Source organism: Rhinolophus hipposideros (assembly GCF_964194185.1).
Source record: "Rhinolophus hipposideros genome assembly, chromosome: 13".
Taxonomy (NCBI): Eukaryota; Metazoa; Chordata; class Mammalia; order Chiroptera; family Rhinolophidae; genus Rhinolophus; species Rhinolophus hipposideros.
Genome location: NC_138059.1, coordinates 35,534,518 through 35,549,976, shown reverse-complemented (window position 1 = coordinate 35,549,976; position 15,459 = coordinate 35,534,518). Strand labels below are relative to the sequence as shown.

General features: G+C 38.0%; 1 protein-coding gene across 3 annotated transcripts in view; it reads left to right on the top strand.

Moving 5' to 3' along the window:
* Nucleotides 1-3,252, top strand: part of SDC2 (syndecan 2) — a 140,683-nt gene extending 137,431 nt beyond the window's left edge. For all 3 annotated transcript variants that reach the window (XM_081070515.1, XM_081070514.1, XM_081070516.1), the window contains one exon: nt 758-3,252. In XM_081070515.1, the coding sequence (XP_080926641.1) occupies nt 758-921 (164 nt within the window). In that variant the 3' untranslated portion in view covers nt 922-3,252. The remainder of the gene's footprint in view (nt 1-757) is intronic.
* Nucleotides 3,253-15,459: the final 12,207 nt, after the last annotated feature.

The window sequence follows — 15,459 nt, the reverse complement described above, 5'->3', positions numbered from 1 at the left end:
ATTGTCTTCCTTTCCTGTCAGCTTCCTCAGCCTATCCCTTGGCCAACCACTGGGTTGGAGGAAGAGGAAAGTTAAGATCTGAATTGGTCCAGAACAACTAGGTGCAGGGGTTTGGCAGGATGTGAAGATCAATCAGTCTTGCTCCAAGTCATTCTGGTTTCAGAATAAATTTGGAAAAATTGTTCAGGGGAAAGTCAATTGACACAAATAACATCCAAGGCATTAAGGATGATTCTCTAATTGCAACTTACCTGGTGGAAATACTAACATCTGATTTTAAAGGGGAAGATTTGCAAGAGTTAAGAACACTTAATCATTGAAAGAATAGTCCCAAATCCAAGTCTATAAAAAAAATTTGCATGCTTTTTTTCCTATTTCCTCTTACAAATTTTAAGTCAATTATATCATGTACTGTGTTTTCATTGAAAAGGCAATTAGAAGATTCAACTATGAAATATGAGTACTGAAAAGACTAAAGAATCTTAAAGTATGGAATTAGTTGAGTTCACAGCCAGATTTTTCTTATTGAGTCTTTTGGGTGATGTTATTAACACTAATCAAAGAAAGTATTGTACCTTCCTCAGGAGTGTCAGATTTGCGCAATTGTCTGGTTGTTTCATTGAATCCAGTTTTTACAATTTTGGGGGTTTTCAAATGAAGCCTTTTAAAAGTGTTATAAATAGATTGGGCTTGACAAAGCTATTTCTGCAACCCTTGAATCTCTTCTAAAAGTAATCTGTGTTTTGGTATGTTTCAGCTGTCATTGCTGGTGGAGTTATCGGCTTTCTCTTTGCAATTTTTCTTATCCTGCTGTTGGTGTATCGCATGAGAAAGAAGGATGAAGGAAGTTATGACCTTGGAGAGCGCAAACCATCCAGTGCTGCTTATCAGAAGGCACCTACTAAGGAGTTTTATGCGTGAAACTCCCACTTAGTGTCTCTATTTATGAGATCACTGAACTTTTAAAAATAAAGCTTTTGCATAGAATAATGAAGATCTTTGTTTTTGTTTTTTCATTAAAGAGCCATTCTGGCATTTTAATGATAAAATTACATTGTATTTAAAACTTTTCATGTATTTCTTTAGAACAACATAAAATTAAAACTTAACATCTGCAGTGTTCTGTGAATAGCAGTGGCAAAATATTATGTTATGGAAATTCTCAATGTTCATGGAATCAGTTTAGACTTTTATGTGCAAATGCGAAGTGATTGTTTTTATTCAATGGTTTGAAGATGAAAATTGTTTAATTTGTGTTAGCATGTCTTCAACTGATCTTACAAAGTTGGTCTTACTTTGTTAACTTATCTGTTGTTCCCCTCTTCTTCTCTGCTCTCTCCTCTCGTCTCCTGGAAAACAAAACAAAACTCTATGCCTTTTGTAGCTGTTACGGTGCAATTTGTCTTTGGATACTTTCAGATAATGGTAATTTAGTGTATATGTGATTTTCAGATACGTAAACTTTAACCTCCACTTTGTATAAATTTTTAAGTGTCAGACTATCCAGTTTACACTTCCTTTGTTTTTCATTACCTACCAATTTGCAATAGCAAATTAATGTGTAAAATTGGATTATTACCAGAAAACAGTTTAGTCAGATCTATCTAATCAGATCTTCCTATAGGAGGATTTGATGTGAGTTACTGACAAGCCTCTGCAAACCCAAAGATGCTAACAGTATTTTGAGAAGTTGCTGCAGATTCCTTTGGCCACTGTATTTGTTAATTTCTTACAATTTGAAGGTATGATTAGGGGTTTAAGGAAAAAAATCAGTTTTTGTTCTTAAAATGCAGTTAAGTTGTAAACGTCTTTTTAAGCCTTTGAAGTGCCTATGATTCTATGTAACTCGTCACAGACTGGTGTTAATGAGTATATATAACAGTTTAAAAAGTTGGTATTTTATAAGCACAGACAATTCTAATGGTAACTTTTGTAGTATTATGAATAGACATAAATTGTAATTTGGGGACATAAAAACTACTGAATAAATCATGTGGCCTAATATTGAAAATGTCACTGTTATAAATTTTGTACATTTTGATCAAATGTACATCTCCCCTTTGTTAATAACTGTCTGCTCTCAAGGATGACATGGGTTTGATTTCTGAGTGTTCTACAACGTCTATAAATCAAAACCAAAGAGCTCATCATTGAGGCTGTTGCAGATTCGCTACGAATCAACCAGAGGAAATCTGAATGTATTGTCCTGTGTGTATTGGGGTATAGGTATTGGAAGACTGCCAGAGCAGAAATTGTGAAGTTTGCAACCTCTGTAGGAGAGCTGATGGCATTATTGAGACAGATGTCTGCTTTTCCAAACAACTTTTAGGGCTATAAATTCCAAAGAACTGAAGGGGCTTTCTTAACGTCGGTATCTAAAGTTTAGTTTTATAGATTGATTTACCTTTGAACTATGCTCCAAATCTTTCCTGAAGCTTAAGTACTAATAGATGGGAGGGGCAAGGAGGCTCTGTGCATTAAAAGGATGGCCTCACTGCTTACGATTGAAATTGCTTTAAGAAAAAAGGGGGGAAGGGGAGATGGCCAGTTAGCTCAGTTGGTTAGAGTGTGGTGCTGATAACACCAAGGTTGGCGGTTCGATCCCCGCGTGGGCCACCATGACCCGCACCCTCCTTAAAAAAAGAAAAAGAAAAGAAATTGTTAGCAAGCAGTGATGCCTGATGGAGGAGACGAAAGTCTGTGGGTACCCTGCCTGGGTACTGCTTCTAACTGAACATTTTCTTTTTTGGTTTTACCATTAATATTGTTTTAAATTATGAGCCACCAAAGTAGGAAGAAGACAGCAAACTTTTTAACATATAATTTACTTTTAATAAAGTATAACTGCTTCATTTAGATAGAAAATAGTCCCTGGAATTGCCACATAACTCATTTAAACAAAGAAATTTAAAGTAACCCTTGAAACAGTGTTTACTTAAATTCTTAATGGCCTTAATTCTCAAATTCCTGCCCCATCATATATAGAATCAATCTAGTTTGGACTGATTAAAAGGAAGTGATAGCACCTTCTGAAGTTGCATGAAGTCCCTCAGTTACAGAGGTTAAGAGAATAGTGGGCAGACCTCTTAACAGTGCAGTGCAGAGTGAAATTGCTTTTGTTGAATAACAACGGCTTGGGATATCCATTCCAGGAAAATTTCTGGCAAATATTTTGTCACTGCTGTAAAGCAAAATATTTGTTAAAGTGCCAAAATAAAGTCTGTAATGCTGAAAGTAAAAAATCATTGCATAGACTGACATCCAGTTTTCTTCAACTCTGTTTTCTGCTTAGATTTATTTTATTTTACTTTTAAGATGCGGTAAGTAGTTCTATAAAAAGTGTTATGATTACCAAGTTCGGGAAAATTTTGGTCAGCTATAAATATTAAAGCCAATGTGAAAATTTCCTGTTTCCTTAACTACATGTAAATGATTTCCTTTATGTGAATATGGCTTTGTGTTTGAGAGGCCTGCAATATTCAAACTGTCCCATTTTTAGCATATGGGGGAAATGGGATGAGCTCATGTTTTTTGAAAAGTTTCAGCTACAGGTGTACAGTATCTGAACTTCAAAATTGGGACCTAGTTAATAAAAATGAATTTAGGTTGGACAAATTTGCAGAAATTGCAATCTGTTAATGTTAAAAGTTGATAGTTTCAGATCAAATGTTTAGTGAATTGGTATTTTGGTAATAGACTTATTTTTTGCAAATTAGACAAAATACACTTGCTTGTTGAGGATATAGTCTCTTTGAATAGGGTTTAAGAGACTAAGCTAAATAAGTAAACATAATTACCTTGCTCTGGTTGTCCTAAAGAACTAAAATGTCCTACAAATGGTGATTGCTGGCTCCTGCAAGATCAGGTGCAATAATAACTTACAGTTTTTACTAACTTATTTCATCACTATCTTAGACATTTTGAAACCTTAAGGAAAATGTGTAAGAACAAAATATGTTTGCAACTAAAATGCAACTAAAAATATTGCAGGGTTATTTTTATAAGCAGGGTCTTTACAACTTAATTATATAATGAGGTGGTAGAAAAATTATTTTTTAATACATTTGGTCTAAAAAGGCAGTGACATTAAGTAACACAATCTGTATAACTTGAGCTCTAAGCTTCTGGCAGACAACAGTGAGAACCTAAGAGGTTTCCATTTAAAATTAATCAAGCCAGATGATAAATGAAGTAGTCTGAATTGAGTAATCACTAAGGGTTTTTTCAGTGCTAATATTTTATGACAATAGTAAAATTTGAGATTTGGCCATTTCTGGGGAATTAGATTTAGCTGGCATAGAAAACCTCATAAAGGATAAAACAACTGTCTGCCTTAGTGATAAAAACTGTGTTAAAATGAATTTTGTCCCCCTCTTCAACTCTGGGCAACTTCATGTTTACAGTTTATGGTTCTAAGAATTCATTCCTTTTTGTTTATCTATTGCAAATGGCTTTAGCAGGGCCTTTTCTGACCAAGGAATCATGGTCACTTTGGAAGCAACTTGGTTTTCCTAGGAATTATCTGGAAGGGTGTAACCCAAGCAATAATTCTAACATATAAATAGAGGAGTGAAGCTTTAGGCTTTGGTTCTTCAGATGTGCTGAGCACAGATTCATTCATTCCAGTTGTCTTGGCAAAATAGCACTCAAGCAACAAATCTTTGTATGTGCAAGGCATCAGAGACTTAATCCACAGATATCAATGGATACTTGCTTACTGACTATGCACTGGGCACTATTCTAGAAGCTGGGGGTATAGTAGTAAACTAGGTAGACAGACACCCTGCTCTCATACGGTTTGGAAAAGAATGCCCAGTGAAAACAAAATCAATAAATAAAACAAGTGGAAATTACCAGTCGGTGGTAATTTCCATGATGAACCTAATGCAGGCTGATGTAAGAGACTGAAGAACTATATCAACCCTGATAGGCTGGGTATGCTACGGTAACGTTCTCAAAGTCTCTAACTTAAAACAGCAAAGATTTGTTTCTTGCTCATGCTGCATGTCCGTGGCTTGGCAGAGAGTTCTGTTCTGAATAATTGTCATCCTCAGTCCAGGTGTCAGGCCAATGGAGTAGCCATTACCTGGAACTCTGCCATTCACTGTGGTAGAAAGAAAATCATGAAGTGCACATTGTCTCTTAAAGCTTCCACACAATAGTGACATTTGTCACTTGCACCCACATTTCATTGGCCAAAGCAAGTCATGTGGGCACACCTAACTTCTAGGATGCAGGGAAGTGCCTCCTACTTTGTACCCATAGGAGGGAAGTGGGATATTTATGAATAGCTATAATAACTATAGCCTGGTCAGGAGAGATCTCAGAGGGTGAGGCCTGAATGGTGTGGAGCCAGTTATGCTAAAATCAGGATGAGTATTCCAGGAGGTGGGGAGCTCTAAAGAGGGAAGGAGCTTGGCATGTTGGAGGAATAATAAGAAGGCCAGTGGCTGCTGAGCAAGGGAACAGTGGTACAGGATGTGGAATAAGAGGGCTCAGAAGTGTAATCGCCTCCTAGCTCGTCTTCTATTTTTTTTCCCTTATATTTTATTCCCCTCAAGGAAGCTAGGCTGATCTCTATGACACAAATTACGTCACTCCCTTCAATGGCTCCTATAGCACTTAAGATGAAGTTCTGACTCCTTACACTTGCCCTCAAGATATTCAGGAACTGACCACTCGAAAATGATAAGGACAAACAGTGGGGGTAACATGGCTAGTTAGGAGGTCATTATTGTGACCTAGGGGAGAAAAGATGGTGGTTTGGCCTAAGATGGTAATGATAAAGATGGAAAAGACTGGAGAGGAGGTATAATCAACAGGTCTTAATAAAAGGTTGGAAGGAATAGAGAGTAAAGAAAGAAAGGAAGTTAACATGACACCCATATTTTTGACTGAGCTGGATGAGTCACGTATTGAGGAGGAATATCAGGGAGTTGGTAAAAAAAAAGAGTTCCCTTTGGGCCACCTTAAGCTAAGACTATTAGACACCCAAGTGGAGGTGTCAAGTGAACAATTGAAAGTAAGAATCTGAAGCTCAGCGGAGAAGTCTGAGCTGGAGATATAAATATAGGAGCAGTGTCCATCCTGTGCCTGTTTGGTACACTGACTTATTTCCTTCTCTTCCCTGCTCTGCTCCATATAGAAATTGGAGTGGGGTGAGGGATGACCCACACAAACTACATTTCCCAAGCTTCTTTGCCAATGGCTACAGGGAAAATGGCCAATAACAGCTACTGGCTGAAGACTAAAGCTCAAGAGGAAGGGAAAAGCCAGATTACGGTCCCCTCTCCCTTCTTTGGGTAGCATCTCTAATATTGATGAATCTCCTCTATGGTTTGAATTCCCATTGGGCCAACTTTCCTTCAAGTTCCCAGCTCCCACTGTTTATAAACTCTCATAAACCTTCTTTCCCCTTTTGTCTCCCCAGCCTTAGAGAGAGTAGCAGCTTCCTGCTGTTGATATTCTCTGGGTGATCTCACCCTCCACAGTTTGCCCTTATAGTTTTTCCAATATCTTCAGCACTTATTTTCTAGGTTAAATTTCCTCTATTGTATTACCAGCATGGGTTCTATTTTCCTTCCTGGACTCCAACTGATGACTTAGGAGTGAACAACATGTATATGGTATTAAAAGCCATGGGACGAGAGGAGATTATCTGGTGAGGTAAGGACATATAGAAGGAGGATGGCCCTGGGCCTGCCTTCTAGAACAGTCTGTCTTTTTAGATGATTGACCAGTGCCACCAGATTCACTTCAGATAGCACTGGTCACAGGACTGTATTTTTATTTTGGCAGATGCTTAGCCAGAAAAAAATCTTTAATTACAAGGAGAGAAAAATCCTCATGATGTATCAGAGAGCTCATTTTTGAGCAAATTAATAAACATGTTAAAGTATCCACTTTTACCAGGTCATTAATAACATACAGTATGAACTGTAGTTTGTTTGTTTTTGTTTGTTCTTAAGTAATTAGGCAGAGGAGTAAAAACTGTTTGAGTATTCAGAAAATATCTCTATTATCTATCCATGTTTATAATGGGAAAATAACAGCAAACAAAACAGGAATTCTCCCACTGGTAGCTGTGTCCTGAGGGTCATTGAAAGCAGGATTTTTGCCTCCTTAACTATATTCTGCTTAGGTAAATACCAGAGTAAGCTTGCATTTCCTCTATCCAGACCAACTGGAAGGAAAACCAATAAAGATGGTACAAAATGTAGATGGATTTGGCTCCAGGTCGAACTCAGAACTTGGGGATCCTTTTCTGATAAACCCAAATCTCAGTCCTTTCCCTTTTTTTTTTGTTACTTTTTTTTTACTTAGCCCATATTTTTCATGTGTAAAATGCAAATAATAACATCTACTGCATTGGCTTGTGGGAATTCAATAAGACGTTTAATGAGGTGATGCACCGAGCATGATATCTGGCATCTAATAGAACCTAAATACAGGATCATTTATTCATTCCTCCTCCAATTGTTTCCCAGGGACTCAATGTGTGGCAGGCACAGCTCCAGGCCCTGGGAATACAGTAGCCAATAAAACAAAGTTCCAGTCTTGAAGAATTTACATTCTAGTGGGAAGAGACAGACAATATGTAATATATCAATGAGAAGGTAACATTTGAGCAAAGCCTTGAAGGTGATGAGAGATTAAACCATAGTGTGTGGGGGAAGAGGTCTGGGGAGCTGGGGAGCATTCAACGCAGAAGTAACAGCAAGTGCCAAGGCCTTGAGTGTGGCTGAGTTACAAGTGAGCTAGAGACTAGAATGGCAGGCAGTAAGTGAAGGATCCATGGGCCAGATGGTATATATACATCTTTGCAGCCATTGTAATGACCTTGGAGAGATGTTGCAGGATTTTGAGCCAAGGAGTGACATTATCTGACCTATGCTTAAAATTCATTCTCAGATCTTAGCAGATACCAGAACCACTGGGAGCACTTGTTAAAAACACAGATTTCTGGACCCCACCTCCAGAGTTTCTGAATCTATAGGTGGGTAAAACTTGAGAATTGGCATTTCCAACAACTTTTCCAAGTGCAGCTGCTGATCCTAGTCTAGAGACCCCATTTGGATAACCATTGCTTCAAAGGAATTGCTTTGATTATTGTGTGATTGGTTGTGGATGGTGGAAGCGGACAAAACAAAAGCAGGAAGACTGGTGAGGCTATTGTAATACTCAAGAAGAGAGATATCATGGTGGACGGAAGTGGTAAGAAGTGATCAGATTCTGAAGAGCTAAAGTCTGGAAACACTAGTGAAATCGTAATAAATGGTTTATTGATATTATATTATAATATCTGATAACATAATATGATCCATGTTTCCAGACCTTATGGCCACCCCGTATTTTGAAGGTGTAGCCAATACCTTCAAATTTGCTAACAAATTCTAGGTCACTCTTCTTTCTGATGGGCACAAGCTCTAGACCTTTCTCTTCCTAGGACATCAGGAACTATTGTCAGTATCCAGTCCCTATCAACCTCACTTCCTTCTCTTCATGTCATAACCTTCAACATATACCTTATCCCAGCCTTGTGTTATATGTGTCAGGTGTGATCAAAATCTACAGTGAATGTTTAAATTTAAAAATTCTTATTACAGTAAAAGACACATTGCCATCAATCCTCCTCAAAATACTCCCCCTTGCTTCGAACACACTCATCCCATCATTCTTGCAACTTACTGAAGCAGTTCTGGAAGTCCTCTTTCATGAGTGTCTTTAGTTGTGCTGCCCTGGCTGCCTCGATGTCCTGAATCATTTTGACTTTGGGGAAGAACCAGAGTCTCACGGTGCCAGATCCGGTGAATAAGGTGGATGAGGGCACACCGTAGTGTTTTTATTTGACAGAAATTGCTGTACCAGTAGCAAAGTGTGGCACAGAGGCTTTACTTTCATTGTGATCAAAACATATGGTGAATAATGCGGCCCAGTGCCATCCAATAAAAAGGCAGGGTTCTTCAATAGAGGAAGTGGCGCGTTGAACCTTAGTAATAATGTGTAACAAGTTTCAACTTGTTCAGTGCAGTCAGTTGAGTGCGAGCTATGGTTGAGAGAAAACCACCCTCCATCATGACAACGCTCCATGTCACACATCACTTCTGGTATATGGAAATTTCCGCCAAATAAAAACATTATGGTGTGTCCTCATCCACCTTATTCACCATATCTGGCATCTTGCCACTTCTGGCTCTTCCCCAAAGTCAAAATGATTCAGGACTTCGAGACAGCCAGGACAGTGCAACTAAAGACACTCATGAAAGAGGACTTCCAGAACTGCTTCAGAAAGTGGCAAGAAGGACAGGAAGGGCATCTTCCAAGTGAGGGGGAGGATTAATAGCAATGAGTCTTTCACTGTAATAAATTTTTTATTTATTATTTAAACATTCACTGTATTGTTTGATCACACCTTGTTCCTTCAGTTCTAAGTATGCTGAGGACCCAGATCAGGTTGAATTCATTTGCCACTCCTCACCTACCCTTAGTGCCTAACTCAGTTCCCAGCATTGGATGATGGATGCATGCACGCATAACCAGATCCCTTTTACTAGCCTCTTACTCAATTTCTCTCAGAAATTTAGTAAGACCCCGTATGTCTGGGACCTTCAGCCAAACAAAACGAAACAAACAATCTATATCACGTCAAAAGTCTAAACAGAATTCAAATAAGTAGGTGTTCACAGATATTTGTTAAAACCCTGGGCTTGAACTTCATCTTCTTAAAACATAAAAAGTGCTCTGATAGGTTAATGGTTTTCTTACAGATACATTTTATCATTTTGTAGATAAACATTTAGCATTTATGCAGGGACTTATTAGTGTTTTCTTCCTTTGTACTTTCAATATTTCCGTTATTGTGCCACATAATCACCATGCTGGATTCATGCTGTCCTGAGATCAAAAACTACCCTTTTTATGACCCTCTCTCCCATTTATGTGAAGGAGGCTGGGCTGTAAACATGGTATGAAAAAGTTCTTATATGTCATCTTGATTGCTAACATCTGTTCAAATTTCCATTCATAAATTCAAAATTCAGACTTCTGCAGCCATCTGTTTTCTTGCAACAATCTGAAAAGAAGAATAGCCTAAGGCAGATGTACAGGTTGGAAAAGAGCTTCTGCCTGGCTTGTCCAACTTTTCTGAGGTTTTGCTTGCTTCCTTTTTCCTCCCTAGCAGAGTAGGCATGCTTTTTCTTTTTCCAAGGTTGTATTTCAGTCCTTGTGTCGCAGTTTCCTGTCATACTGGGAGAAGAGATTAAGAAATGGCCGGAGTATTTTTTTTTCTTCCCACCCATCTTTTTAGTTAATTTACGCGTGTTAACCATGTCTTCTGGACAATGTGGGAAAAAACTTTATTATTCATTTTATCATTGCCTTTCAATGCCTTTTCTCTCTCTCTCTCTCTGTCTTTTACACACACACACACACACACACACACACGCACGCACACGCACATGTGTGAATGGAGTACCTGTTTTATGAACAAGAAGACAGGAACTGAAATCTTTCTACTTACTTGCCTCTAGTTGCCTGGCATTCTCAGCAGACACTGGAGAACGGGAACCCACTGCTTGCCTAGATCACAGACAATTTTCTAGCTTGCTGAACCACTGGGCCTCTCACTGGGAATTTCTGTGCAGATTACTTTGGCGTGGTTAATGGATATGATTTGGCAGCTGCAGGACCCAGATGCCAAGCTAGGCAACGGCTTTTATTTTGCTCTTGGCAGTGTCATCTATGTCTAAGGGACTGGGCTGCTTCTAAAGCCACTTGGCTTTATTCCAATGGTGCTGTTGCAGCAACTGTGAAATGCCTTCGAAAGCTGACATGACATTTTGGGGGCCTGCTGGGCTACAGTACTCTCTCAAATGTAACCAAGCTTGGAACTCACTTTTAGCTTTATATAATTATTTTTTTTCTAGCTTATCTTGAGAAATAAGTCCTCAGCAAACCCCATTCAGAGTCTATTTTGCCTTCTAATGTGCCTCTCTGAGAATCTCAGCAGAATGAGTGAGAATCCACCCATCCCAAACCTTACTTGATAGTTCTGCTTGTAAGCTGCTGGTTTGTGGGATCATCATGCTGGGTTATATGTACTCATTTTCATTCTACTCTGACATTGCTTTTATATAAAATTCATGACTGCTGTTCTGATCTTACAGTTGACCTGGAATGAGTCATTTAACCATTCTGACAAGTTCTTGAAATGCCACGAGAGTAGACAATGTCAAAACCTTGCCTCCCTATGTTTGCTGGCATGTGGATCATTGGGGTACTAATGTTTGCAAGTTTGAGGAAGGGCTTGGCCAGCACTCCTGACACAGAAATACTCAATTTACGAATTGCCTATAATTCTGAATGGTTGTTGTCACCCCATCAGAGGAGTGGTAGCCACTGATTTCCACAGGCCCTCCCACACTCTTACAGAAACCTCGAGCACAGCAGTTTCTGCCTCCCCTCTTTGTTCTCAGAATCCTTGCCCTGTCCCCTTCCCCTACTCCCTGGGCTCCTGAGGGCTCAAGATTGAGAAGTATTCAGAGACAAGGTCACAAACCTTAGCTTACAGCTAAGAGTTTAAAAGGGTCTGAAGCAGAGATGGCAAATGCCTGGCTTTGGGGCCTCTCTTCCTACTTCTCCATATGGCAGACATTATTAATTGATCGTAATATGCTTTCCTACTAAGGCCAACCTCAGAATTCTTCTCCAGACAGCACTCAGTGCAGCCATAAGAAATGGACTGGACTTGGGTAGAAAGATGAAAACTATTCACAATCCTCTGCCCAGAGGGACACAATTCTTGAGACCATAGTTGTTCTGAATCAGCAGTGTTGTGAGTTAAATAAACTGTTTAAATATGTTGGCCTAGGAACCAAACCTAATTTGCAATATTGTTTTGTTGGGAAGTGCATTAGAACTTGAAACATGAGCTTACAAGTGAACTTTTGGAAAACAACTGGTACGTAAATTGGAATTCTCTCTTGTACTTGGTACTTGGCAGTAAGAGTGGCAACATGGGTTGAGCTTAAGAGTTTGGACTCCCTAGTTCTACTCCTGTCCCTGCCTTGTACTGGCTGTGTGACTTTACACAAGTTAATTAATCTCTCTGTGACTTGCTTCTTTCATCTATACAATGGAAAATGTAAGAGGATTACCCCCCTCATAGGCTTATTATGATGATTAAAAAATTATTTTTTTTCTAAAGCACTTAGAATAGTGCCTAGCATACAGAAGGTACAATATAAGAGTTCATGAATTAAATATCAAGTTCAAATCTGAACTGGGAGGCTATGTTTCCTTCATTCCCTTCATGAAACAAACAACAGAGTTGATCATAAATTTTATATTTGTATAAATGAGGCATTATTTGTATCTATTAATAATTTATTCAACATTCTACAAATATGTTAACTCATTTGATAGTCCCAATCACCTTCTGAGGCAGGGTATTAGTCCCCATTTTATAGGTGAGATAACAGGCATTTCTATATGTTGTTAAAATGAACTGATATAGCCATATACACCCCTTAGGCACCTCTCAAACACATGTAGTAAGTTAGTGACCTTATGCCAAAGACAAGGATACTTCAGGGACTTTGCCCAAATGTCTTCTGTAACATCAACATGCCCCAGCTGATAAAAATGTGTTAGTCAAGGTTCTGAATACTGACCCCACTGACTTTCCCCCACTAATTCTATTATTTAAATTTTACCTAAAATAATTATCCCTTACTACTACAGGGCATGTACATTGTTGTATATTAGAAAATAAAGGCAAGCAAAAATAAGAGAACAAAATAATATTCCCCACTCAGTGAGTACCAGTGCTAAGGTTAGAACTTCATTTGTATTTCTCTTTTTTTCCCACAGAATGAGATCACATGACACATACTACTGTTCTACTACCAGCGTTTTTTTTGTTGTTGTTTTGTTTTGTTTTTCTGGTCAACGATCTCCACTTTTCCATTTCAATATATTTATCTCATCTAATAATAAACCATATTTACATTACCCAATTGTCTCTAAAACGTGTTTTATTGCTGTTTATCTAAACTTGAATTTTATCCAGGACCATGTTTGCATCAGTTTGCTATGTCTCATAAGCCTCCTTTAATCTATCTTTTTTCATCATGCAGATGATGAGACTGGGCTAGTTGTCCTACATCCCTGACCTTTTTTTATTTTTAATTTTCATATGATTCCAAATTTATAGTAAATTTGCTGTACAAGTAATTTGTTTTTCTTTTCTGAAGTAAGGGAGAGTAAGTTACTGAAAAGATGCCCCATCACATCCAGACATTTAAGCGTATATTTCTTACACAAAAGACATTCTCTTACTTTACCACAATCAGGAAATTAACATTGATACATCACTACCATCTAACCCTCAGAGACCCCTCAAGCTTCTCCAATTGCCCAAGCCATATTCTTTGGATGAAGGATCCAGTCTGGAGCAATGTGTTCAGTTTTGTTGTCATGTCTGCTTAGTCTCCCTTTTTTAAAAAGATTTTTATAAAAAAATATAGCTAACATATAATATTATATTAGTTTCAGTGGTATACTATAGTTATTCAACATTTATATACCTTAAGAAGTGATCACCATGGTAAGTCCAGCAACCATCTGACACCATACTGTGCTATCATAATATTATTGACTATATTCCCCATGCTATACATTACATCCCCATGACTTATTTGCTTTAAACCTGGAAATTTAGACCTCTTATTCCTCTTCCCCCCTTTTTAAATTTATCAACTACAGCTGACATTCAATATTATTTTATATTAATTTTAGGTGTGCAATATAATGGTTAGACATTTATATAATTTAAGAAGTGATCCCCTGACTAGTCTAGTGCCCACCTGGCACTATGCATGGTTATTACCGTATCATTGACTGTATTCCATATGTTTTACTTTACATTACCATGATTATTTTGTAACTACCAATTTGTATTTTTAAATCCCTTCACCTTTTTCACCCTGCCCAACCCCCCTCCCATCTATCACCCCCCAAAATATAGTACCCATCTGACACCGTACATAGTTATTAAAATAGTATTGACTATAGTTCTTATGCTATACCCTACATTCCATAACTACTTTGTACTTATGTACCAAAATGTACCAATTTGTACTTCTTAATCCCTTTCCCTTTTTCCACTCCCACCCCAACCTCCCTCCCATCTGGCAGCAATCAAATCGTTCTCTGCATCTATGAGTTTGTTTCTCTTTTGTTTGTTAATTTTGTTCTTATATTCCACACATAAGCAAAATCCCATTGCATCTGTCATTCTTTCTCTGACATATTTCACTCAACATAACATCCTCCAGGTCCTTTCATGTCTCCACAGATGGCAAGAACCTCCTCCCTTTCATGGCCGAGCAATATTCCATTGTATATATGTACCACCTCCTCTTTATCCATTCTTCCACTGAGAGACACCCAGGCTACCTCCACATTTTGGCCATTATAAACAATGCTGCAATGAACATATGGATGCACATGTCCATTTAAAGTAGCTTTTTGGATTTCTTCAGATAAATATTCTGAAGAATATTTATATTCTGAAGGATCACTTCAGAAGAATATTCTGAAGGATCACTGGGTCCTTCATTATCTCTTCTTATAGACTTTGATTTAAAGTCTATTTTGTCTGGTATAAGTATTGCAACCCCAGCTCTTTTTGTTTTCTTTTCATTTCCATTTTCATAAAATATCTCTTTCCATCCTTTTACTTTCTGTCTGTGTCTCTGTCAATCTGAAGTGAGTCTCTTATAGGCAGCACATGTAAGGTTTTTGTTTTCTTATCCATTCAGCCATCCTATGTCTTTTGATGGGAGCATTTAATCGATTTATAGTGAAAGTAATTGTTGGTAGATAAGTAGCTATTGCCGTTTTATTATTCATAATTTTTATTTTTTAAATTTTTCCTGTCTTAAAGAAGTCCCTCTAAGATTCGTTGTAATACTAGTTTGGTAGTGATGAACTCCTTTAGCCTTGTCTTGTCTGGGAAGCTCTTAATCCAGCCTTTGATTTTAAATGATAGCCTGCTGGGTAGAGTACTCTTGGTTGTAAATCCTCGCTTTTCACAACATTGAAAATTTTGTGCCAATTCTGGCCTGCAAAGTTTCTATTGAGAAATCAACTGACAGTCTAATGGGAGCTCCCTCATAAGTTACTAATTGCCATTTTCTTGCTGCTTTTAGGTTTCTTTCTTTGTTTTTAACCTTTGCCATTTTTGTTATAATGTGTCTAGTTGTGGGCCTGTTTGGGTTCAACTTGTTCGGGACCCTCTGTGCTGTCTGAACTTGTATGTCTATTTCCTTCACCAGGTTATGAAAGTTTTCCATCATTATTTCTTCAAATAGTTTCTCAATCTTTTGGTTCTTGTAATCCTATGACGTGAATGTTTTTACATTTGATGTTTTCCCAGAGGTCTCTTACACTATCCTC